Below are 26,215 nucleotides of genomic sequence, written 5' to 3'. Positions count from 1 at the left end.
CCTTCGCCATTGCTTCAGTACCCACACCGACCAACTTATCTTGTCCTCCTCATTTCGATTTCAGCATGGCTGTAGGCCTTTGACGACAAAGACCCATAGCCAAGCCGGGGTTTCTGAAATTGACGTGGCTGACATGATAAATAGCTCTCTAGCCAATAATTTTTCATTTATTTTAGCACTATAAAAAATCGAGTAATGCTAGAAGTTTCTTCTATGTCCCTTGATTTTGTGTCTCTAAAAATAATATGACTTCAAAACATACTATTGAACATGTGATTGATCATTATTAAATTTTGATCAAATTGTAATTTTAAAAACCGTAATTCTTTGAATAACACAATAATGACACAAAAGTAAATTTTAGAATTACTCTAAAAAAATCTATGCATGATAAGGGTACAAATTTTTGGGACAATTTTGACCAAACTTTTCTCTTATTTTTTTTTATTTTTTTTGAAAAAAAAAAAAAAATCTTAAGCAATAACATTCTATGTGGTTCTTTTTTATTTTTTTATTTTTTATTTTTTTTTATTTTTATAAAAAAAAAATGGTATTTTTCTTCATAAAAATAGTTTTTTTTTTTTTTAAAAAAAATGGTCATTATTATGAAGAAAAAGATAATTTTTTTTTAAATATCAAATAAAAAAAAGACCACATATGATGTTATTGTTTAAGATTTTTTTTTTTTAATTTTTTAATTTTGTTTTTTTAAAAAATGACCACATTAAAAAAAAAAAAGTTGAGCCAAAAAATTGTGCCTTTACTATTTTTCAGAAAAATCTTGGGTGACATTTACTCCTATGCTGCCTGAATCCTTTCGTCCAATCTACAATCGCAAATATCCACCTATCCATAGTCACCACGTCACAATATGATGGGTCCTCTTCTTCTTCCCTGGCCTGAGAGACCTTTTCCACGTGTCAGCGCCTGCAAACGAAAAAAAGCTTGTTCCCATCGCGCATGTGGGTCCCTTCATAGAGATCCAGCCACGTGGACTCGAATTTCTTACCACAACTCTGTGGCTTCTCTTCCTCACTCTCCAAAGAACCAGCTCGAACCTCTCCTTCCCAAATTCACACTCGAGCTTCGAGCTTCGATCAACGAATCCTTTTCCCCAAAATGCCCTCTCTGCAAGCCCCTACTTGCAGAGCTCTTCATCGTCCTCCAGTGCCCTCTTCATTCTGGGGCAAAGATCTGTGCTCCTACTCATCGCACAATGGAGCTCTCAGGCTGCTTGGTGCCAAGAAAGCGAAGCTTCGTTTTGATGGCGGAATCGGAACAGTCAGGTCCACAGTTCTCGCAATGTCTGGTGGCTCTTCTCCTTCGTTCAAGATGAACCTGAACGAGTACATGGTCACTCTCGAGAAACCGCTCGGTATCCGATTCGCGCTCTCCGTCGACGGCAGGATCTTTGTTCACGGTCTCAAGAGAGGGGTATTTCCGTGTTTCGATTTTTTAGAATAGTAATTGAACGATTAAATTCACTATCTCATATATCAGCTTAGTCTTTTGGGCGACTGGTGATTTTAACATGTTTTTGTTTTGTTTTTGAGTTGGTAGAGTAATGCAGAGAAGTCGAGGATAATCATGGTGGGTGACACTTTGAAGAAGGCTGGTGATTCGTCTGGTGGCGGGCTTATTGAGATCAAGGACTGTGGCGATACACAGTATGCAGATTTTTTTTTTAAAATAAATTTATTTATTCATTTATTTTTGGTTATAGCACATATAGAATGTTTTTATACTAGATTTTGTTGATTCGTAATCGTAATTTACTTTGTGCGAATACGTGTTGATTTCGGTACTGGCATTATACAATGTGACCGTTTCTTGATATTTATGTTAATCGTTATATAATGCAAGGTTACTTAATTAGGTAATTGTCAAAGATATGTTCTGTTCATAAGTTTTTTTGTTTTTTATTTTTCAGTCTTTGGTTTATTCAGGAAGATGCTGAAGGAGAAAACAGGATCTTTTAGCCTGGTCCTTGAGAGGCCCTACTCTCCATATCCAATTCATCAACTGCATCTTTCGGGTGATGTTGATATGCTATTTAATAGAGGCCGAGTTTCTGTTGCCAGTTGGAACAAGAGTATATTGGCATCGAATTTGCGAACTTCTTCTGAAAGTAGTGGGAATTCTGGCTTTGTCATGTTTTCTTCGAAGTTTCTAACATCCCAAGGGTGGAAAATTTTGAATGATCAAAATGGACATATTCAATTGCAAATGCAGAAAAGTATTCATGCACAACTCATAAGTGAACTTGTTTGTATTTTTTCTGAAGAAGAGTCTGGAAATGGAGAATGGGCTCATGGAAACTTCCCACTTGAGGAATATGTTAGGGCACTGGATCGTTCTAAAGGAGAATTATACTATGATCACTCCCTTGGCATGCGCTATAGTAAGGTGTGATGTTCATCAATTTCCAAACTCTAGTTCATTATATTTAAGGACTGGATTGTATACAGTTTATGCGATTAATTTGAGGACCTTGCTTCAATGTTATGCTTTCATAGATAACTTATAGTCTGTTAGAACTGCACTTATGTTGCCTTGTTAACTCTTTTGCTGTTTTTCATTTTGTTAGATTACAGAGCAAATATATGTGGGATCATGTATTCAAACAGGAGCTGATGTGGAGACTCTGTCAAATGTTGCTGTGAGTGCCATTTTTGTTAGTCGTACTTGTTGCTTCTTGATGGCATTTTGCAATTCTATCCTATTCTTTCTATTGTGAGTGCCTCATTGATGTAGACATCTCTTAATATGTCCGATTTTTAAATATCTGATGGAAGGAGCAAGGGTTTATTAGGTCTGTCGCCAATTAATTTGCATGTGCAGATGGTTATCATTTCACTAAAGGCTCTTTGCAAGGGATCATTTTTTTTTTCCTTATTCCATGCCTCTCTTATAGCAGCTTTCAAATTTTTGCTTCAGGGAGTGACTGCTGTTCTGAATTTCCAAAGCGGAATTGAAGCGGAAAATTGGGGAATCAATTCCAAATCAATCAATGAATCATGCCAAAGGTCTAATATTCTCATGATTAACTATCCTATAAGGTAAATGAAGGCTCGATGATGTATCCTATATGTTAATATAAGAAGTTTCACAAGCTAATGAGAACTGTTTCTGCTGTCAGTTTTATTAGTTGTGTGTATTTTTGTGGTTTTTTAATCATTGTGCTGAAGTTTAATTGGGAAGATAGTTGTTGAAGCCTTCTGGACTGAGTCATTGAGAATAGTCTACATCGGCTTGGTTTTTGGGCGTTTTGTTCTTACGTGTAAATGATGCCAGAAATTTGATGCATTAACATGTATATGCTGCTTTTGGAAATTGAAATGGGAATTGTTAATAGGTCTACTTTTAATTTTTACATCTCTCAAGACTTATTAGCTGTTTACTGTACAGTGAATTTGCCTTGGTTTTCTTTTGCAGGGAAGGAGACTCTTTTGATATGAGAAAGAAGTTACCATTTTGTGTGGGGCTTCTATTACGCTTGTTAAAAAAGAACCACCGTGTTTTTGCTACTTGTACTACTGGTTTTGATCGAGCTCCAGCTAGTGTGATTGCATACCTGCATTGGATGACAGATACTTCCCTTCATGCAGCTTACAATTTTGTTACTGGGTTGCATTCTTGCAGACCTGACAGGTTCTTCTTGCTAACCCTCTCGCATGTCGATTCTTTTCTTTGGCTATGCGGTCACATAATCATTGTGTTAGCTTTGACTGAAAAACTCCTTCTATGTGACATGATTGACTGGTAGCTAAGGTTCTTTGTCATCATTAGTTAATAAGTTTATTATTTTAGAGAGCTTAATATAGACATGGGCACGACACTGTGTTTTAGCATTTGTTTCACAGTTGGATTTCTGTTATCGACTGAAATACAATAATTGGAGGATTTATTCACCGGTAATGGGAAGGGGGAACAAAAAAGAACAGAGCTTTGATAATCAGTATTAGGACAAATTGTCCATTTGAATTTGATTAATATTTTGGACAGTGAGAGGGAGAGAGGGAGAGAGATGAAACGTGGCCTCTTTCTTTTAGGTGTTACAGTCTGCTTGAGTGAATCGAGGGTGTGAAGATAGATTGCGGCGGAAATCTTCCAAAAAAGGCCGTTTCAAGGTCAAGCTCTTTTACGCTTCCTTGGCTCATTCTGAAGGGAGGAGATTCCCTTGGAAGAGCGTGTGGCGAACTCAAGCTCCTCCAAGGGCGAGTTTCTTTGTGTGGACGTTGGCTTTGGGCAAAATCCTGACCCTAGATAACCTCAGGAAGCGACAAGTGATTGTGACGAATATGTGTTATTTATGCAAGAGGAATGAGGAGACGGTGGATCATCTTCTCTTGCATTGTGAGGTTGCTTATGCTTTGTGGTGTGCTTTTTTTGGTCGGTTTGGATTGTCTTGGGTGATGCCGAGACGGGTTTCGGATTTACTCGCCTGTTGGTAGTCTTCGAGGAGGAGGGGGAGTGCAGCGGTTTGGAAGATGGTGCCTACTTGCTTCTTTTGGTGTTTATGGAGGGAAAGAAATAATGGGTGCTTTGAGGATATGGAGGGGACATTGGAAGACATCTTAGCTTCTTGCTTTCATACTTTGTATCTTTGGACCATTGCGCATGTCTTTCCGGTGTCGATTAATTATAATGATTTTCTTGCTCGATTTTTTCCTACTAGTTAAGTGATCCTGTTGTATACTCCCAGTGTACTCCGGGGTGCCTTTACGCTTTTTAATAAAACTTTTTATTACTTATCAAAAAAAGAATCGTGGCGTTGTGAGAAGCTGAATCTACAAGCACAATAACTCACTACTCTTCCACAAATCCAAGAAAAATCGAGGAATTGTAGGAAAACTGAAGAAAAATCACTCTCAAAATGTTTCTTTCTGAGAAAAATGAAAAATACAAGTTGTGGTTGGCCATTTCGTCCTTATTGAGCTTAAATAGAAGTAGGATTGCAGCTCTGAAAAGCAAAGTACACAACTACTCTTGTCGCAAGGTGGATCGATAGAACATTAAATTGGATTGATTGAACAAAAGATTGCATTTTAGCTTGATCAAACATCAATTGAACCTCTTGAGAATTACTATTGAACGGACCTCATCACTTTGATCGATCGAACATCAATCGAACCTTTCGAGAATTTCTACTAAACAACATCTCGTTCTTTCGATCGAGCAAACCTCGATCGAAGTTCAAGCAAATTGTCTCTCCCAAACTTCTCTATGAAATTTGGCTAGCTGATCTGCAGAGAGAGAGAGAGAGTCTCTTGACTAATTTTTATTGTTAACGCTTCCATTGTAAATATGCTAGCTAGATGTACTATTCAAAGAGAGAGAGAGAGAGAGAGAGAGAGAGAGTTGCTTTAATAACTTTGACTAAAGCGATGTTTAACTCTTCCAATTGTAAGTATGCTAGCTACCACAACAAGAGAAAAATATTTCATACCTTAGATTTACTATTCAAATTAACTTGCAATCATGCATACTATTTACGTTCATCTCTCCCTCTCTCTCTCACACACACAAGTAAAATGGTCACGGTGTGAAAGTAGTTGTGTAAAACTAATGTAAATGAAAAGTTTAGGATCCAGGACCCAGGGATACGTTAGTCTGCGCTTGTGTGTCTGCTTCATATATTTACAAAACATACATTATTAATCTACAGGGTCTATTGTATGCACAAGTGCTCTTTTAAATTTTCATTTCCCTTAACTTGACAGGTGTCTAAAGAAAATCTTTTTGCAGACCAGCTATTGCTTGGGCAACATGGGATCTTATAGCTATGGTGGAAAAAGGTATGCATGATGGTCCTGCAACCCATGCTGTGACATTTGTGTGGAATGGGCAAGAGGTGGGTAACGACTTCAGTTTCATCTTCACTATACTTTTGTTTCGATTTTTGATCACCTAAAATGAAGGAAAAATGTCACAGTTTTTCTTTCTTGAAACTTTATTGGCTAGAAGTAATTCTGTCAAAGAATAGAGCATGTAGTGTTTGGATACTAATATCTGCTATAATTGATTTAGTTATGGAACACAAAGTTTTGATGGGGCTTCTTCTATGTCCATTTGCCTCTGCATTACAGGGAGAGGATGTAAATTTGGTTGGAGATTTTACTGGAAATTGGAAAGAACCAATTAAAGCAATCCACAAGGGTGGACCTAGATATGAAGCAGAAGTTAGAATCTCACAAGGAAAGTAAGTGTCAAGGTTTCTGTACTTTCTCTTAATTGTTTATGATGATATAAAATGAGCTTTCTAATTCTGCCATACTGCATCTTTGTTGATTTTACTGCTTGAAAAACTCTCAAAATTCATGCACTTGTAAGTTCCTATTTCTCGTAACTATAGTGTGTCTAAGAAAGAAGCTGCGAATTATATATGGTTGACTGGGACTCGAGACTTTCTTGCAGTTCAGTAGTGTAAAGCAACTAAATGTTCAAATTATATATTGTTAACCATAATAACGAGATATATTCATCTAATCCAAGATGGGACCTTGGCTGTGGCTCCTTTGTTCTGTGCATACTTCTTTTAGCTAATTCTCCACTTATCTTTGTTAAGAATGTTATGAGATATATATGACAGTAAAATTCTACAAGTTAGAGTCTCTATTATAAATTATAATCATTAAGCAGAGTTGCCATTCATTAATGGATTTTCTAACTGTTAGAAAATCATGCAGTAATTGAAGTTCTACTCCACACTCTGGAAGACACATACATATCTAACTGTTTAGAAATCATGCAATAATTTAAGTTCTATTAGATACTCTGGAAGACACATTTATGTATGTATGTACATGTGTATATATATAAACTTCTTTCTAAATGTGATTGTACGCGCTACCTGAAGGTACTACTACAAGTATATTATTAATGGGCAATGGAGACATTCAACAGCTTCACCATCAGAAAGGGATGAAAGGGGGAATGTTAACAATGTAATTGTGATTGGCGATACTGCCAGCATCAGACCTTCTGTCCATCAACAAAAGAAGGTTAGTACACTGTCTTCTGACATTTTGCTTATATGAACTTGAAATGTATGCAACCCTTGTCTCTTCTGTTCACAGACATTCAAAGACCACAGATTCATCATATAGTCATAGTAACATCTCATGTTAAAAAAAAACATCTCATGTTCAATTCTTTGTAGAATTGCATATAGCTTTTGATGAAGAAGCGTTAGGCATAATGGCCTACTTACGGTCTAGCCACTTCTATTTTGGTCTCTGCTTTTCGTAGAACAGCTATGGTTTTTGTTAGAGGTTTTTCACTGTATACCATGCTTTGGCTTTACTTATTTCCATTTAATGGTGATGGAGTTGGCCCTTAAAGGATTCTTCTTGTTAGAAAAAACGATAACTGTTGATGTTATTAATTTTGGGGAAAGTATTCTTTCTTTCATCCCTTTATTAATGCTTTTCACTTCTAGGGTTGTATCTTTGTTCTGATATTGGCTTTCCTCTATGGTGTTTTAGGATGTGAATGTTGTGAAGGTGATTGAGAGGCCTCTGACAGAAAATGAGCGCTTTATGCTGGCAAAAGCAGCTCGGTGTGTCGCATTTTCAGTCTGTCCAATCAGACTAGCTCCCAAGTAGTTGGGCATACAATACCCTAAGTGGAATGTTTGTTAATTACCTAATAATGCGGCATTTTCAACCAGCCCATGTTGAGGCAATAATTACCAAATCTTGGTTGTACATTCTTAAGTCATTCTCTTTTAGACTCGGTTCTCAAGGTATTCTCCTTCAGACTTGAAATTGTCATGTCAGTTACTTTATGCAAATAGTGTAGTAATTCTTGAGCTAACTTTCTGGTGTCTTTGAGTGACCTGCACACTTATAGAATATGAATTGTCCTACCATATCCACGGGAAACAACCTGCTTTAGCATTGGTTAAGTGCTGCCCCAGTGTATTTATACAATGTCGGCCGGCTTATTCATTGCTGTTACGCAAATAGTTTATTTTACTAGAGAAAGATGCATCTTTATTTACTCCAAATCTGTTGTAATTCTTGAGTCTAACTTTGTGGTGTCTTTTATTGGCCCTGCATACACAGAAAAAACCCCAAATCGCAACCTTTTAAGTTTTGACTCAATTTGTCCAAAAATTGATATTGGAATGAGTTGCTCATCTTTTTCTTGGTCTTGCATTAAGATCAACTATTAGTTTTGTGTTTTACTTTTCAAGTTTTCTCAATTAAACCCTTTTGTTATAATGAATATAATTATTGAGTCAATTTAATAGAAAGATGTCAAATTTCATTAAGTTATTGCCATATACCCCCAACAGGCAACAATGCATACCCAATGCTCTTAACAAAAAAAAAAAAAAAAAAAACCAATGCGTACCCAATGGATGATTGGACCAAAATAGAGATTGTGGTTGAATTTGAGAGGTTAAGCTAAATCCATGGTGTTATTGAGTTGTTTAGGCTTGTAAATGATAGCAAGCAAGCTGATCATGGTCTGAAGCTATTCTCTAAGTGCTTGATATTTTGTGAGAGCTGCATGGGAGAATTTTCGTCCTTTGCTTGTAACCTATCCCATTCCATTAAAATGACAATGTGATGACCACATGCTTCTGCACACATGACAAAATCTGAAAATTTATATCCACGTGGCCATTTTCACCGGGAAGTGCAAGGGTGTTTAAAGTACTCCGTTTGTTTATTAATGTTTTATTGATGGTGTTTTTTTTAGGATTGGGATTCCCTCGAATTCTTGAAAATATGAGAAAGCGTATATTTTTCAGATCTTAGCTGTTCATGAAATCTAATGATTTATGCAAGTTACAGCGGTTTTTATTTTTCAATGACAGTAACTTTTGTTTTCAACCAGCCAGGCAGAAACAACATAAGAAGGTGGTTATTTCATGGGACAACCCCATTTGTTGAAATACAAATATACAATATTAAAGATCCTTCCCATTTATCAGTCTCTCTCTCAGCTCAAAAAACCTTTTTCTGCACCCATCTCATCTCTCTTTTGTCTTCCATTTCAGAGCCTGTTTTGCCCTCTTTCTTATTCTTAGTGTCTGCCCTTAGATTTTTCGTTTTCTGCAAGATTTGGCGTCTGGGTTTTGTTACAGCCGGTGGCGGTGGGTTATGTCCGAATTTCGATCCAAGCTTTGATCTTTTTTTTAAAAAAAAAAAATTGGTGTGGGTTTTGAATCTTGTTATATGAGTAACCAGTAACGAGCTTGTATACGAGTAACAGGTCTTGGATCAAGTTATACGTCTTACAAACTTTCTTCCAAAATGAAAGAGATTATTCAGAAGTTTTAAATGTACGTTTAATCCAAAACAATCTAGAAAATCTACAGAAAATCACCGATCATATATCTAGGATGAAGGAAAAATTTTGGGAAAAATCTCCCTCCACCCCAGACGGTTTGAGAAAATAAATTCTAAGAGTACTTATATTGTTTTGGTCCTTTGGAGCTTTCTTTTGGTTGTTTGGGGGCAGAAATCCAACGCTAATAAGAAGAAACCTTTTTCTGGTGTGAGGAGGAAGAAGCTTTCATGGAGGGATGAGAAAGCGTGAAGAAGAAGCTTGAGTAAGAAGAGAGTTTTTGGTTTTTGGAGGGAAAACAAAATGTAATTGAAAATAGCTGGCTGGCTGGTTGAAAACAAAAGTTACTGTCTTGGTAAAATAAAAGCAGTTGGCAGTTGCATAAATCATTAGATTTCATTAACGGTTAAGATCTGATATTTTCAAGAATATGAGGGGATCCCGATCCATTTTGTGATTGAAAAAGTATTAGAGAAGTGTTAAAGAGCTAAAGAGAATTGTCCAAAATTTTTTCCAAACTGACGTAGGAGAATTTTAAAATGAAAATTCTAGGGGTGGCTGAAATTCTGCTACGTCAGTTTGGAAAAAATTCTGGACAATTCTCTTTGACTCTCTAACACTTCTCAAAGTACTATGATGTGAAATAATGTAAAAGTAATTTTGAATACTTTTGTTTTAAATAAAGAAAGCAAAACAGAGAAATAAAAGAGTATTATCTGACAAAGCCTTTGTGTGACACACATTACGCATAAGGTGGTAAGTTCTGATTAAATGCCATATAGGGAAAAAAATTAATCAATTAAATTTGACTAATAAATTTAATTATTTAGTGATCGATGAGATAAGTGCTATGTATAAGAGACTTATAGTAAAGCCTCTTTTAACCCAATGCAGAAAGTAAAGCTGTATACTAGTCACATCACATGTGTAACATTTTGGTTTTACAAGGTCAATGTAAGCCGGATAGGTCTAACAGCCCAAAAATGTTGGGAAAAATGACAAAAATGAGAACAGGATGTTGGCATTCTCCTTGCAATTTGCAAACAATGTCGACATTGTTGCTCGGTCTAACTTAGAAAACCAACGTTTCCGAAACACAACCACCCACCCATGCATCCTCCTTCCTCTCTTGGGTGTTCTTGTGAGCCAGGGAACCCGGCCACATTGTCTCTCAAGAGAAAGATGACCAAAAAGCTTCTCTTCCATGGAAATTGGCTGTTTGATTTCAGTGCTGCCTTTCTTGAGATTGTACCGGTTTGCATTCACCTTTTTTCTCTCTCTCTCTCTCAAGTGTATATGGCATATGGCATACCTACTCCTAGCATACCTGCGGAACCTTTGCGAGACAAGGATATCCATTCTATTTTATGGTTAGTATTTAAAGTTTGTGTATCATATTATATTATTTAAATTTTTAAAAAAACTTGTCAACATTAACTTCATGTAGAATGTTAGATGCACCAACTTTAAATCTTGACCATGAAATAAATAATCATCATTCCATTCAAAATGGAGAGGATCTTTGCCTGTGTATATGCGCATGCATATTAATTAAAGTACTGTTAGTTTTTTTTTTTTTGATGCGTTGATTGTAATTTGTAAATCTAGCTCACCTATGCTGGATATGGTTCTCCAGAACTTGCTTGCTCGAATTTTATGAAATTTGGACAGAATGAGAGAGGTGATGGGCTTAAGTGCTCTAGGCAGCTGGCAGGTCCCACATATCAGGTTGCTTGAAGCACTCCAGACCCAACTCCCATCTCTCATTTCCTACTCGAATTCTGACAAAAAATTTCAGGGATCCTCATCCCGCCTATTCTAGACACCCCAGGCTAAAAAAGATAAGGACTTAACTACTTGACTACTTTTGCTTAAAAATGTGAGGAAAAAAAAAAAAAACTGCACGAATGACTTGAAATTATCATGTCTCGGCTCAAAAAAATTTATTCTAGAATGTTACTCTTTGATTATGATTCTAACCCTACAACATCCCAATATTACCTAAGATTGGAGAATCTCCTCCACCATTTTGAACACCTTTGCAACCATATCGGCCTCCTCTTCTTGAGAAGCCTACAAGATAAAATGTGACCACATGCAATGTGGTCACATGCATTGAACTACAACCAAAAAAAATTTTGGTTGCATTAATTCCACCTAGTCTCCCCCCTCCCCCTTTCCTCTTAAGTGTGGTTTCTTCCTTTGCTTGTTATATATACTTAAAAAAAGAAAAAAGAAAAAAGAAAAAAAGAAATGATCGTGTCACTTTCTTGGGAAAGCCCATCAAAAAAATTAAAGTGTCTAGTGGTAATTCAACAGAGACCACAGTCCACAGATAGAGGAATCCTCCATTGGATCCATCATCCATTTAGGTCCACAATACCACAAGATTACAAGAGCCATGCTTTAAGGATAGGGCCTTATCTCTACGATCCATCACCCATCGAGTCTCTCCATATAAGCCATTCGATTTCACCTAATTAAGGATAGCGAAGGCCTCAAGTTTGTCTTGTACTCCTACTTTTTCCTTTTGGTAATAAGCAATTTCTTACCCTCATCTTTGGACTTTGATGCCCCACAACACAAGAGCTAGCTTGGTATAATTAATATGCTTAATTATTGGGAATTAATAAGTACATTATTTCTGAAAAAATATATATTACTACACTGGCCGGAGAGTGCATGACTTAATGAAATGGAGACGCTATTGTCATTCAATTAATTTGCTGACTAATTAATCTTCATTCTTGCGTAATGCTCATGTGATTTTCATCAGAAAACAAAGGATATATATATATATATATATATATATATATATACACATATAAATGTGTCTATATCATATTATCATTTGCAGTGCATTATAAGGAATGGAAAGTATCTAACCCATATATTTTACATTATGCATGTAGATTAATGTTCAGCTTGAGGATAAGTGGGCAATAGGGATGGATGGATTTGTTCCATCCTTATCTCAGAGGAGCCAATAGCCTTTGGCAAGGCCATTGAATGCATGCTGATGCTGCAACATATACAATGTGAAACGCATACATACATATGATATATGATATGTATATATGAAGTTGTGAAGGCCCATGACATGGCCATATATGTCTCTAGCAGCTAGCTTCCATCGATCTCCAGCGTCCAAACCTCATCTACAAGGCTAGAAGCTCTTGTTTACTGGGCTTTCGCTTTCATTATCTGTCGACTGCCGCGTGGACCAAACTATATTTATGGTATAAATCTACCCAAACCAAGTGCATTGTGCGCCATGTCGACTGCTTCCATCAACGGTTGGTGCCTTTCATCAATCCGCTCTGCAGCCGAGTATTCTGCCAGGAAAGCTACATTGCGTCCTTCTGTGTTCGCCCGGGTTAACTCCTCCGCCTCTCCTCCTCCTCCCCCTTCCCTCATCCAGAACAAGCCTGTTTTCGCCGCCCCTGCTCCCATCATCACCCCTTCTTGGGTACCTCTCTCTCCTTCCCCATTGCACGTCCGCATGCATGCATCTACATGTTGCATGCTTTGATATTAATATATCATCGTGCATGTTCATTTTTCCTCGAATGTAGTTCATATTTTAAGTGTCATGAAAACTGTTATGTACAAAAGCTTTAGTTATCTGAAAAACGTACATTCAACTTAATTAGGTGTGTGTGTATATATATATATATATATATATCAATTCTCTCACATTGAATGATATATATGAAATGATGAAATGGTTAAATCGTTGTAACCATCGCTTAATTAAAATATGGTCCCAATTATGTTGCCCACTTGACCAGGGCTCCCCTCGATGGGGACTTATACGCCTATTTGTCACTTGACAAATGTATGGCTGTGGTTATTCATGATATGAGAATAAATGTTGTCAATAGGTCCACGGAAAACACAGCCTTTTTTTTATAGAAAAAAAGGAAAATAAAAAGAAAATACGTAATAGATGTGGAAGTGAATGGAGGTGTAATTTGTTGGCGGATTAACAGCAGCAAAAATTCTTGAAGAAATTAAATGGTCCATTCAAATGCAATAATACCTTGCAAAAACAATCTTTTTCCTCTCCGTTTCATTGCTACCACTCAAATTTTCCCTTTCAGTTCGTTTCTCGGCTGAATATATACTCATGCTCCAAACATTTCTTCTCAAAATTGAAGACAACTCCATAACATCAGTTGAAAACTAGGTACTCAAAACTAGTGTGTATATATATATATAATTTGTTCAAGCTAGCAGTACTTGTCAGTAAAACATTGAGGGTAAATTTGAACAAGGTTACTAATAGTCCACTTTTGTCATAATTAATTATGGCATGTAAGCCAGATCCTTATTTATTTATTTATATATTTTGGGTGGCACTAATTTGCAGAGAGAAGACATGGGAAAGGACTCGTACGAGGAGGCTATTGAAGGTCTCAAGAAACTTCTCAGGTAACTAGCTAGCTAGCTCCTTCGATCGGCTTGTCTTGTCTCGATCCTAACACTCCAATTGAAAGGTTTTTTTTTTTTTTTTTTTGTCATTGTATGTTTGTGTTGGATACAGTGAGAAGGGGGACTTGAAAGCTGTTGCTGCTGCAAAAGTGGAGCAGATAACTGCAGAGTTACAGACTCCAGCTCCTGACGGCAAATTTGACCCGGTTGAGAGGATCAAAACTGGTTTCATTAAGTACAAGAAAGAGAAATACGAGTCAGTCATCTATTTTTCTAACGCTGCTTGATTTCTGGCTACATTAAATCATCAGTTATCCAAAAGTTAAATTTAGTTAAAATTAGAAATGAATTATATAGAGATATAATTTAAACCAAGAATTCACTACTTTAATACTATGTTAAATCCTTAATTATCTCAAAATTTATAAAATAATAAACTTAATCATTTAATTAACATCTAATTCTCTTTGCAGCACTAACCCGACTTTGCATGGAGAACTTGCCAAAGGCCAAAGTCCGAAGGTAATGATCTTCTTCTTGTTTTTCTTTCTTATTTTTCAAGAATGGCCAGGCTGTAGATTTGTCTTCTTTTTTGTAACATGTAGCACTTTGTTTTTTTACATTCTTTTGGGGGTTATGTTCGGTACAATTCCTACTGGCTGCCTTCTTTTTATTTTTATTTTTAATTACAATGAATGAATAAATTAATGTGAATTTTATATGTTGTAGTTTATGGTGTTTGCATGCTCGGACTCCCGGGTCTGCCCATCACATGTGTTGGATTTCCAACCAGGAGATGCTTTTATGGTCCGCAATGTTGCGAACTTGGTTCCACCCTATGATCAGGTCCCATATATACAACCCTTGCCTATCTTATTGCATACATCGCAACAATCGAAAGCTTGAAGGGATATATGTTGTTTCTATCTCCTAATTACTTTTATGGCTTGAGCTATTTTTTTCTTTCTTTTTCAAACCCATTTTTGTCAAAAATTTTACTACAACTCTGGATTTTTTTTTGGGTGCAACAGACAAGATACTCTGGAGTTGGGGCTGCGATTGAATACGCAGTTCTGCATCTCAAGGTAAACCCACACATGCATTGCAGAGACATTAACAACGAAGTAGTTTTTTTTTTTTTTAATTGAATACTTTATTTGGTAATCATCCGCAGGTGGAATACATTGTGGTGATTGGGCACAGCGCTTGTGGTGGAATCAAGGGGCTTTTATCCTTCCCAGATACTGGACCCCACACTACGTAAGGCCTCTCTCAGCTTTATTCATCATTTTTCTTTTCACCTTTTTCAATCTTCATTACTTTCCATATCTAAGACCCACAAGTTGGGAAGCCAAAGCATTTCCATAAATCCCACTTTAAAGATCCCATTAAAAAAAAAAAAAAAAAAATTCAAGTTCTGAATCTGCCATGCCAAGAGTGCATACATACAACTCCTAAGAAGAAGAAATTAACAACATTATAGATGATTGGAGTAAGAAGGTGAATTTCTTCTATTGATTTGGGATGTGCATGCAGTGATTTCATAGAAGACTGGGTCAAAATTGCTTTGCCTGCCAAGGCCAAGGTGAAAGCAGAATTTGGTGATGCACCTTTTCCAGAACTATGTGGACATTGTGAAAAGGTAATTAATTAACACCCTTTTTCCCCAAGCTTCTTTCCCACATGTTTAAGCAAGGAAGGATTATCTGAAATATATATAAAAATGTTTGAAAAATAATTGCGATTGCAGGAAGCAGTGAATGTATCCATTGGAAACCTGCTAACCTATCCATTTGTAAGAGATGGGTTGGTGAAGAAGACTCTGGCATTGAAGGGCGGTTACTACAACTTCGTTAAAGGAACCTTTGAGCTCTGGGGGCTTGAGTTTAATCTTTCTCCTTCTCTCTCCGTATGAACACCAACCATTATCAGTCACCTCATGATCTTGGTTCCCTAGCTAACTACTTTTTCTACCTACAAATGTACTCTGTTATTGGCTTGCTGTGATGAGTTAATATTTTACATAAACCAGTGTTTGTAAGAGAAGTAAGTGCACAATAAACTTCCTTTTCTTCAATAAAGAATAAGTATTTTTGGTCTTTGTTTCTTTGTTAGGTAAAAGATGTGGCCACGATACTGCATTGGAAGCTCTAGGGCATGCTTAGAGGTCAATATTCCCTGCAAAGATGAGGCTCTTCTTTCATGTTATCTAATAACTTGAGCTGGGGTTATGTACAAAACAAACCCTCTTTCATGGAATTTCTTTGTTCATCTTAAGTTCCTTCGCATATTCCTAGCTTCTTAATTAGTTTCGGGCTTCAACCTTAGGGCCTGTTTGGATGTGGGTTTGAGGGGTCTAAAAGTGCGTTTAACATTCAAAAAGTCAGTTTGAAGAAAAAAGTACCCGTTTGGTAAAAAAAATTGAAAGCGCTTTTAATGGTCCAAAAAGCCTAAAAATGCCAAAAACATTTTTGCCAAAAAGCCATTTTTGGCTTTATTTCTTCAACACAATCCCAAACATGCTCTTAGTGTCTTACAAATAATCGAAAACATAATAAGATGTAGAAACAAGCATATATACACAAGACTGCAGTGATTTCTCAAGATGACAAACAAGGGGCAAAATATATGAGAATGGCCAAAATATGCATCTCAGGCAAAAAAAAGGTTTAACGGTCCATTGCTCCAAAAACTGAAACATATGTCTTTGTTTATTGGGAAAATTGGTAGGTAAAATAAGCTAATTAAGTAGAAAGGAAATCAAATCCTACCAATAGAGATATGGTAAATACTTTTCTAACAGGCTCAAAGGCTTTGTTGTTTGATTAAATGTCATGGCCGGGGTTATTAGGTAGAAATTATTTTGGTAGTCAATTAGGCTAAAAACGAAGAAGTCCTCATTTAAATGCTTCAATAGACAATTTTCAAACCATATTATTGCACCTTTATTTATGGGTAGTGTTTGAGAATTTTGTTGCTTAAATCAACAACACAGGTTGCACAATCTATATATAGATTGGGCAAGATAGTGTACACTCCATATGTTTGACCCTCTGAAGGGTCATTGGCCGGTGATGAAATTCTCTAAGTTTTTTTTAAAGCAATATTTCTTTTAAAAAATACCTGATTCGGATTCCTAATAATTTATTGTCTGAATTTCTAAGAGAGCTTTTATGGGGCCATCTATCCAAGTAAAGGGGTGAGCTGCCCAAAACCTATTCATACAGGTGAGTCCTACAAGGGCTCTCTCACATTTACTGTCTAAATTCTTAGCAATTTAAACAGCAAAATTGCTCAGGGTCTTTATCCCAGAAAACCTTCCACAACTAAGAGGGGCTTTTCATGTGGCATTGCTTGATAGTTGAAAGATTTAGTCTGTCTTAACTAGTAATCTCCCTGCCCCTTTTTCTTCTTTTCCTTTTTTCGAATAAAGTTTTGCTTGTGTAACATCTTTTGTACGACACTTTTGTTCTTTTGAAATAAACGAACATGTTAAGCATACCCCTCTTAATGACCAAAGAAAAGTTATCACCTAATTAAATAGAAGTAATCCTACTTGCTAGTTCAGAAAACTCTGTCGGTCCTCATTGAGGAATGAATAATGTCAAGCAAAATCAAAAGAGTTCCATCCCAGAATTCCATCAAGGCTGCTCAACTCCAAGATACTATCAGACTCCCAAAAAGAGTTGACAAAACTCTGGCTGATAACGAATTCTTGTGAGTCTGAGGCCTCATCCAACTTCTGGGTGCCTGTGCCTGTGCTTACCTCATCTTCAATGACTTTGCTGGTGTTAGAAAAAGGACTTAAAGTTCTTGGGGTCTCTGACACTATCACTGCCATGGACTCTGTGAGGCCAGAAACACCAAGATGGCTATTTCGCTTCTTGAGGCCCAGCTTTTTGCTTAGATGAGTGTTCCAGTAATTTTTGACTTGATTGTCAGTTCTTCCAGGCACCCTTTTAGCAATCAGAGACCACCTAAACACAAGAATTAGCATTAGCTTTTCAAAGAAACAATAGGTTCTTAGCATTACTACTGCAACATTAATGGTAAATACTCTCCTTGCAATTTACTGCAAAAAATAGTTCATGTCATTGTGGTTATGGAAGAACAAATTAAACTATCATGGTTGCTTTTTCAATGATTTCTCGGATCTCATGTTTCATGGAAGCAATTAAGTTTGTAAAAATTGGACAAAGACTTCGGGAGATTATGAGTCTAATTACCTGTTTCCAAGGAGATTATGGAGTCTAATTATGAGGTCTTCTTCTTGCTCCGTAAAATTGCCTAGCTTCACATTGGGGCTCAGGTAGTTCATCCACCTTAACCTGCAACTCTTCCCACATCTCTTCAAGCCTACATCCCATTAGAAACACAGATATTAGAATTCATCTTCTCTACTAAAAAGCAAGTGAAGATAAGAAAAGAAGGATTTTCACTTGAAAGGAAGTAAATATACACTTGTACCTGTTCTCTTAGCAACATGATTCCACCGCCCTTCTCCATGCACCTTAACGCAATCCGTAAGTATCCTGTCTTCTTCCTTTGTCCATAAACCTTTCTTATACTGGTTCCCCCCTTCCATTGTCTTTGTCATTGGTCTTTTCTTCCTCCTGCTTGAAAGTGGGGAAGGGGAGCAGCGAATTTTGGATGATTTTCTCAACTAGCTAGTTAATGCAGTTTTGAAAAGTGTGACCTTTAAATGAGCTTGATGATGAGATAATGATGGAGACCTTTCAGGATACCGGACTCTGCCATGGACTGAAATGCCAAACAGAAGATGCTGTCTTTTGGATAATTTACAGCGCAGAGTTGGTCCACATCTACAGAAAATTTAATAGATTCAGTGCACAAGCTTTATAACATTGGCAATAAGCAAAGGCTAGTTGAGTAGTTCCTCCTCTAGGCTAGCACCATCTCATTCAATTCTAGTTCATTTCAAAATTAAATTTATTATGACACTTGACTAACATTCAGATTTAAGCTGTTCCATTATGTGCTACCAAGTTATCCTCTAACCCTTTCCTCTATAAAGGCAAGTAGTCTCTCCGCTTGATTGGGTATGTGTTTGTAAGGTCTAAAAATACGTTTAACACTCAAAAAGTCTGTTTAAAAAAAAAAAAAAAAAAAAAAAGTATCCGTTTGATAAAAAAAATTAAAAGTGTTTTTAAGGGTCCAAAAAATTTAAAAATTGCTAAAAAAAATAATTTTTGACTTAAACACTCTATTTCTCAAACGCAATTTTATACCTACAATCCGACAACTTTGAACCTTTTTTAGGGCACTTTAACTTTATTATTTCACAATAAGGGGTCGGGTGCAATTAATCGCTTGAATTGCATATAATATAAATAATTAATATAAAAAGACAGATGTCGTTTGCCATATTTGGACCGCCTGAACAAGTCTCTGCTGTTCGAACAAATGTGAAGATTGGATGAGGTCACCTACCCTCTCCCAACTTTGGGCAAATGCACCATTTGGAAAAAGCCCACTAGATCAGTTCCTACATGTACTGCTCTAGAGTAGGGTCTGACTAGAGCCAATTCCATGCAGGCATTGTACCCAATGTCCTTTAGCAGTTGAACCAATAAATAAAGAGGATCATCCCCTTTGTAAGAGCATTTATTGCCTATTGGCCACATGAGTGAGGGACTGGGCACAACAAATTATTGTTAAAGAAGTACTCTGTCCTTTCGTCTTAGTGCAATGAGTAATGTGATTTATTCTCGAGTAATGTCAGAGCCGGAGCTGTAACTCTGGACCAGAATTGTCCTTGCACTATTTCTTTTCAGACGTCAGTCAACTGTATTGTAAAGCACGAAAGTCAGCAATTATATGGATCTAAGTGCAGAAAAATTAATTTGCTTGAGGGATATTCTAGGGATCTAGAGTGTTCACGTACTTTCAAAATAGACGATCCCAATTTAACCACGTAAATCTTTAAAGGCCAAATAAATAAAGGACCGGTCGGATCATTGTTTTACCATTTGAAACAGTGATTAGTAACCTCAAGTAGGGTTAGTAGTTTTGATACGATCCGCAAATTTGATAGGAACACAATATGAAAAAACAGATTAAATTTGACCTTATTGGGTTTGAGTCCTTTGGGTTTACCCATTTAAAACTCAGTTAATTTCATGTCTAAAACATTTACCCGGTTAAAAAATAAAAAATAAAAAAACCTAGAGACTAACCTAGTAACGAGTAACCCTCACCTATGCTGCCCGCGCCGCGCCTCTCTTCTCTGAGACTCTCGGTCTCTCTCCCATGATCTTCCAGAACCTCCTTCACATCATCTTCCAACTTCTTCTCTCGCTCTTCACCTTTCAAAATAAGCTGGTCCTTTTTCTCTAAGGCTCTAAGAGATCATGAAGCTGGTTGACTTGTTTCTCTATCAAATCAACATGCTGCTTACTTTTCGCACTCCCTTTTTGCAAAATATCCATTTCTTCCACTTTTTTCTGTATCTCTTACTGTAATTTCTCAGAATTGTCTTTATTCTCCATTTCTAATTCTGAAATTTTCAGCAATAAATCTTGCTGCAATATATTATGAAACAAGCTTAGTACAGCAAGAAAACAGTCTAAACTGTAGTATAATTGAGAGGACAGAAATTGCAAACCATTTTATTCTCAGATGATCTAGAACTTTCTGACAGAGTATCAATTTTCTCCTCTAATTCTTAGACCAACATATTTGATTCAACGGGTCAGATAGGATTACCTTTTAAGCGCACGGGTCGTATCTACCCGATATGACCCAATTATTTTAAATAGGTCGTATCGAATTACCTAGCTATTTTTTGTGTTATAATCGTATCAGACCCGCTAACCCGTTTAACTAAACGAGTCGTATTCGTGTATAGATTAATCGTGTAACGAGTACCCATAGATTGTAATCAGATCGTGTCAGATACCTGTTTTGCCAGCCCTAACCCCAAGAGAGTGGTTGGGCGGATTGACCACCATCAACATTTGAAGAGGTGGTCGGCCACCCTCCAAAGGGCGGTCAATAATCATCCCATGAGAGTAACTGGAATGGTCCGGCCACCCACCATGAATTGTATGGGACATGCTCTTTAAATCAGTCTGTGGGCCCATTTTTCATGGCTTCCACGTAAATGGGCCTCATTTTTACACATTGTTTTCTACTGAATGGCGTAACTTACTACCCAGAAAAATATGATGGAAATTTTGCAGAAAATCTTCATGCATTTCTTTCTTTTGGAATAAATGGTCCTTTAAAACGGGCCAAAGTTCTTCACTTTCCATTGGTACCATTAAAAAGGAGATTACTGTTACACATTTTCACCTCAAAAAAGGACAGTTTTCTTTCAAACTGGGTTGGAGAAATTTCCTTCAACCTAATTTATAAAAGTGACATGTATTCCATGAATATGTGAGATGCACATGTTTTTTTAATAGTAGGGACAAAGTTGAAATAAATTTTATTAAAAACTCATGTGCATCTCACATGTCACTTTTATAGATTAAGTCGAAGAAAATTTCTCAAACCCAATTTGGAGGAAAACTGTCCCTAAAAATATATATTTGTTATCAGAGGTAGTGCAGCAATTGAAATACATATGTACAATAGGAGCCCTTCGCATGAAACAATTCATACACAAAAACAAGGTATATCTACTGTGCTTAAATATATATATATATACCTAAAATATACATGCCGGGCCACTAGGTATATCATGACTCATCAGCCTTCGGTTCAAGCATTACAGCAATCTTCTCCTTGTGATCGCCGCGCAACACCTCCACAGTCACCTGAATGTCAAAATAATTAACATACACTTTCAGAAACTAACAGAATCATCTTCAGAACTAAAGAAATTTTTAATTAACCACCTTATATCTTCAGGCAATAGTTCATCTATTGCATGATAAGCACAAAACAGAAAGCCAATGGGTTAAGCTCGCTGTTAAGAAGTTGAAATTTTTATAACATCTTATATATATGCTCAGGCCATGCATTTAATTGATGTGATTTACATTCCGCAATGTCCTCACACAAAAATTGTCTGAATGTTCAAATCAGTCTTCTTCCATGTTTTATCATACTTCACCGCTAAACATTTTTTTTTTTTTTTTTGATAAGTTACTTCACCGCTAAACATAACATATGAAGTTTTAAATTCTATGGCTAATTGTCATCAGAGTGAAGATTTCTATTTTGAAAAAACCAACTCTACCCCTCACATCACCCATCCCAGAGAGAGAGAGAGAGAGAGAGAGAGAGCATAAGAATATTGAAGAAATCAAAACAACACCATACCGTATCACCCACTTTACATTGGTCAAGAATTCTGTACAAATCACTGCCATTGGTGACCTTTTTACCATTCACAGATGTTATGATGTCACCCAAAATGAGCCTACCATAGGCATCACGTTTAGTTGGTAGCAGGCCCTGCAGCATAGAGATTGATCAACTCTGATTAAATGAAAGCAGAAAACCTTCAACCTTAAGAAGCTTATGTCAGTAAAAGAAATAATATTAAACCAGGAAACGAACTACAATGATATACAAAATATTAAACAAAAATGAGCATTCCACGTTTCTGACAGGAAATTCATTTCAAAGTAAAATAAAACTTGAGGATAGAATATGTGCATACCGCTTTACCAGCTGGACCATTAGCAGGAGCATCTAAGACAAGCACCCCACTTACCCCTAATTGCTCTACAGACTGATCAGGAGCAAACTTAATCCCTAAAATTGGTCTTGTGACCTTCCCAAATCTCACTAACTGGTCAACAATGCCACCTACCTGGATATGAAAGAATGATGATTAGTGACTTGGTCTACAGCATAAAATAAGGAAGTTTTGCCTCAGTGAGATCTAGTGATGCTAATACCAAAGTTCTCCTATGAAGAAAAAAAAAATAAGGCCTACATAATAACTCACAGTGTCAACAGGGATCGAAAATCCAACACCAGAGGACGCACCAGACGGAGAATATATAGCTGTATTTATCCCGATAAGGTTTCCTGCACTATCTAATAGTGGCCCTCCACTATTACCAGGATTAATGGCAGCATCGGTCTGTATAACATCCTGAATGGGTCGGCCAGTAGCAGCAGAACTGATTTCTCTGCGAAGCCCACTGCAAAACATAAAGAACACATTAGAAAACACATATTTGTTTATACATGTTAAGTCATGCTAATTTCTTGATAATTAACATGAAAGGCCACATTTCTTGATAGTCATGTTGGCTTATTCTTTACAGAGAAAATTCAAATAGTATTAAAAAACATATACTAGCATTAAGATAATAAACCCCAACAGGCTTTGTACCTGATAACACCAGTTGTAAGAGTATGATCAAGTCCAAACTGCAAAAGTAAACAATAAAACAGAGGATTAATTCATTTGAACCATAATAAACTGCAATTGGTGACATTCATGGTAAATGATGCTCGAAGTCTTGATCAGGCACTCATTAGCAATTTGCAGAGTTGGAGGCAACTATACGTAACAAACTCTAATGAATAGTAAAGTGACAAGCCACCAACTATCTGGAAGCATCCTGCCACTATTAAGCTCTAATCCTTATAGACCAAAAAATGATTTTGTGCTTAATAGCTAGCGACATCTTTGGCCAGATGAGATGAAAAGCAAATGAATTTATGTGCTTAATAGCTAACTGATCTGTCACACATGGATTAAAAATAGATCAAAAAAATTAACACTTAGTGTTATTTAAATAATTAAGAAATCAACTATTCCCTTGCTCGCCAAAAGTGAATTGTTCTCTGTAATCCTATATAGTAGTAATATTGTTCAAATAACAGCAAAACAGTCAACTTTGACGCAATACTGCAATTAAAGTATATATTCTGCAAGCAGATTAATAAGTATTACTCACAGGGTTCCCAATAGCATAAACTTTTTGACCAACAAGCAGGTCTGCGGAGATACCAACAGCCATAGGTCTGAGTTTGTCTTTGGGTGCATCAACACGCAACACTGCAACATCCTTATCTTGGTCAAACCCAACAACTTTTGCATCATAAGTTGTCTGGTCAGCAAGAGTAACCCTGCACGTAACTAGCACCAATTTAAATGCGAACAATAAGAAGCTTAAAAGTGACAGCCTAATTATGACATTTTGAAACTTCTTAAGAACAAAATCTGCCATCCAACATTTATCATAGTCCAGCAAATCTGACCACAAAGGAATCGTCATAGCAAACAGAGAATCTAAGGGAAGAACTAAACTGCACAGAGAGTAAAAAGGTAAAAGGTACTAATTTCAGATAAGTAAAACCGCAATGCAAATAGCTCCATAATCTCCCACAAATTTAAGGGCTTAAAACTTAACACAACAGTCCATTATTTTCAGAAATGCCACTTTATAAGCAGTGGGAATGAGCATACAATCAATCCCATTGCCTGCCGCAACAGCCTTAACTATCGAAGATGTCTACTCTAATAAATCCCATGCACTCAATGTATCCATGGCTTCCAAACTTCATCTTTGTTAATTTATGAAAGGTACGCAACCACCCCCTTTACTCCACAGCTTTGCTCACATTGATGGGTCACCATAAAGGCAACTCCGGAGAACATAATGGATGCACACACTATAGGCAATAAATTTTTATTTTATTTTTTAAAAAAAAAAAAACTAACCTACCCAAATTTGAAAGGATTCCAGTCCACAAAAAACACCTCATTTTCTATATCCTTTATCACCTTTAGCCTACACCAACACCACAAGCAAAAAAACAAAAAAAATTTTGCTTGAACTAAAACAAGTCAAAACTGACAAAACACCTTCTTCTCAATCCAAAGCAGCGAAACACTAAATGAATCGAGAGAAGCGGACGAACCTGAGATCAGAAGCGCCGCGAATCACATGATAATTGGTGACAACGTGACCCTGTTTATCCCAAACGAAGCCCGACCCAGAACCCTGCGGAACCTCCAACACGTCCAACGTAAACGCATCCTGCCTAAAAACCACACCACCACCACAGTCACAAACCCATCAAACAGACAATACCGACACAAACACATGCTTATGAGCAAAACAGAATAGAACATACCTGACAGCTAGATTGGTGATGTAAACAACGGAGGGCGTGTTCTCCTGGAAAAGACGAACCGTAGCGAGCTCATCGGACTGCAACTTCCTCGGGGCGGTGACGACGAAGGCCGAGGCCGAGTCCACATCGGCAACAAAGAGGGACAACGACAAGGCCAGCGAAGCACAGAGAATGAGGACCGAGTCTAGAGCCGAGGAAAAGGGGTTTTTGGCGCATAGGGGGTTGTTACTGATTTGGGTAAGAGAACTGTCGTTGTGGTGGCGGAGGAGGGAGAGGGTAGGGAGGTTGGGGTGGGGAGTGGAAGAGATGGATTTGGAGGGAAAGGAAACGAGCTTTCTGCTTGGGGAGCGAGAAAATGGGAAGGAAAAGGTGGGAGAAGAGTGGAAGTGTGTGGAAAGGACTGCAGAATAAGCAGCCATCTCTGTTTTTTTGGGGACAGCTGCTGTGAGGGGATTGACTTGTTTGAGATCTTCACTGCCATTTGCTGCGATATTTTATTTATTCATATGCACCTTCTTACCCTTACTTAAGGAAGGTACTTGTTGTGGCGACGGGATAAAAAGGTAATTGTGCTGCACAAATGCCTGGATTGCTGGAAAAATGTCTAACAACTGAATTTTTTTTTTTTATTTGAGGATAACTTCACTTTAGACTCTGAATTACTACGTGATTTGACAAACTCTTAAACTTAAAAATCTTTTCATTTGAACTCCTGAACTTTCAATTGCAGTCAATTTGAATCATTCTGTTAGAAGTAGCCGTTAACTTCTGACAGCAATACCTAAAAAGACTAAAATATCCCTAATTTTTTTTTTTTTACTTTTTTTTTTAAATTTGAAATTAAAGGTAAATTAGAAGTTTTATAAAAAAAAAAAATCAGGAGTATAAACATCATTGTTTGTCTCACTTTTAACGTTTAAAATTTAACAAAAGAATTCAAATTGACCGCAATTGAAAGTTCAAGAATTCAAATTAAAAAGGCTTTGAAGTTTGAAAAAAACTCGTCAAATTGCACAGTAATTCAAGAGTATAAAGTGAAGTTATCCTTTTTTTTATTAAAATACTTTCTAAATTACATCTCCACTCTGAGATTTATGAAAGGAATTGGTGGTAGTTGATTGTTCACATTCGATGAAAATGATATTATAAATTAATTTACTAGTAATTCTATTCATTCCATTAATTATTATTTTCTCATCTTCAAAGCTGATGCGTGAGCCCTACAACCAAAAAATCAGTTCCCTTACATCAAATGCTACCAAGATTGTGGGAGGGTAAAGGATACTTTGTTGGGGCGGCACAATCTAGGGTTGTAGGTAGAAATTCATACAATTTAGTGTCTAAAACAGTGATATATGTCCATTTGTATGTGAGAATGAGATTGAAAATAATAACCATATGTCCATTG

The 26,215-nt window shown here is 36.8% G+C and overlaps 4 protein-coding genes across 10 annotated transcripts; 2 read left to right on the top strand and 2 right to left on the bottom strand.

Annotated features, from left to right (window-relative positions):
• The first annotated feature begins 995 nt into the window (after positions 1-995).
• Positions 996-7,818, top strand: LOC132182346 (phosphoglucan phosphatase LSF1, chloroplastic). Of its 5 annotated transcripts, none has more exons than XM_059595569.2 (11): positions 996-1,434; positions 1,561-1,667; positions 1,947-2,128; positions 2,288-2,406; positions 2,588-2,659; positions 2,938-3,059; positions 3,436-3,651; positions 5,749-5,854; positions 6,090-6,202; positions 6,860-7,004; positions 7,488-7,818. In XM_059595569.2, the coding sequence occupies exons 1-11, from the start codon at positions 1,120-1,122 to the stop codon at positions 7,605-7,607; spliced, it is 1,617 nt and encodes a 538-aa protein (XP_059451552.2). In that variant the 5' UTR covers positions 996-1,119; the 3' UTR covers positions 7,608-7,818. The 5 variants fall into 5 exon arrangements, with proteins under 5 accessions (XP_059451552.2, XP_059451551.2, XP_059451550.2 ...); XM_059595568.2 differs by having other exon boundaries at positions 2,285-2,406; XM_059595567.2 differs by having other exon boundaries at positions 1,947-2,131.
• Positions 7,819-12,577: 4,759 nt separating this feature from the next.
• Positions 12,578-16,014, top strand: LOC132181057 (beta carbonic anhydrase 1, chloroplastic). Of its 2 annotated transcripts, none has more exons than XM_059594101.2 (10): positions 12,578-12,772; positions 13,676-13,737; positions 13,850-13,993; positions 14,211-14,259; positions 14,467-14,583; positions 14,769-14,822; positions 14,912-14,997; positions 15,274-15,379; positions 15,488-15,646; positions 15,853-16,014. In XM_059594101.2, exons 1-10 carry the CDS (start codon positions 12,578-12,580, stop codon positions 15,889-15,891), a joined length of 1,011 nt encoding a protein of 336 aa, XP_059450084.2. In that variant the 3' UTR covers positions 15,892-16,014. The 2 variants fall into 2 exon arrangements, with proteins under 2 accessions (XP_059450084.2, XP_088372638.1); XM_088516512.1 differs by lacking the exon at positions 12,578-12,772 and adding an exon at positions 13,366-13,492.
• A 1,121-nt stretch (positions 16,015-17,135) lies between these two features.
• On the bottom strand, positions 17,136-19,997 carry MYB66 (myb domain protein 66). The gene is made up of 4 exons (XM_088516513.1): positions 19,935-19,997; positions 18,205-18,560; positions 17,964-18,093; positions 17,136-17,714 (listed from the first exon to the last, which is right to left on the bottom strand). Exons 2-4 carry the CDS (start codon positions 18,332-18,334, stop codon positions 17,342-17,344), a joined length of 633 nt encoding a protein of 210 aa, XP_088372639.1. The 5' UTR covers positions 18,335-18,560; positions 19,935-19,997; the 3' UTR covers positions 17,136-17,341.
• Positions 19,998-20,193: 196 nt separating this feature from the next.
• DEG1 (DegP protease 1) lies at positions 20,194-25,281 on the bottom strand. Of its 2 annotated transcripts, XM_059593886.2 has the most exons (9): positions 24,808-25,281; positions 24,592-24,714; positions 23,625-23,796; positions 23,054-23,091; positions 22,661-22,859; positions 22,370-22,522; positions 22,027-22,161; positions 21,410-21,518; positions 20,194-20,279 (listed from the first exon to the last, which is right to left on the bottom strand). In XM_059593886.2, the coding sequence occupies exons 1-8, from the start codon at positions 25,224-25,226 to the stop codon at positions 21,441-21,443; spliced, it is 1,317 nt and encodes a 438-aa protein (XP_059449869.1). In that variant the 5' UTR covers positions 25,227-25,281; the 3' UTR covers positions 20,194-20,279; positions 21,410-21,440. The 2 variants fall into 2 exon arrangements, with proteins under 2 accessions (XP_059449869.1, XP_059449868.1); XM_059593885.2 differs by lacking the exon at positions 20,194-20,279 and having other exon boundaries at positions 20,982-21,518.
• Between the last annotated feature and the right edge of the window lie 934 nt (positions 25,282-26,215).

The sequence above is a fragment of the Corylus avellana genome, chromosome 5, assembly GCF_965113065.1.
Source record: "Corylus avellana chromosome 5, dhCorAvel1.hap1.2, whole genome shotgun sequence".
NCBI classification, from domain to species: Eukaryota; Viridiplantae; Streptophyta; class Magnoliopsida; order Fagales; family Betulaceae; genus Corylus; species Corylus avellana.
The sequence above is the reverse complement of the archived record's forward strand: the minus strand, read 5'-3'. Positions and strand labels throughout refer to the sequence as shown.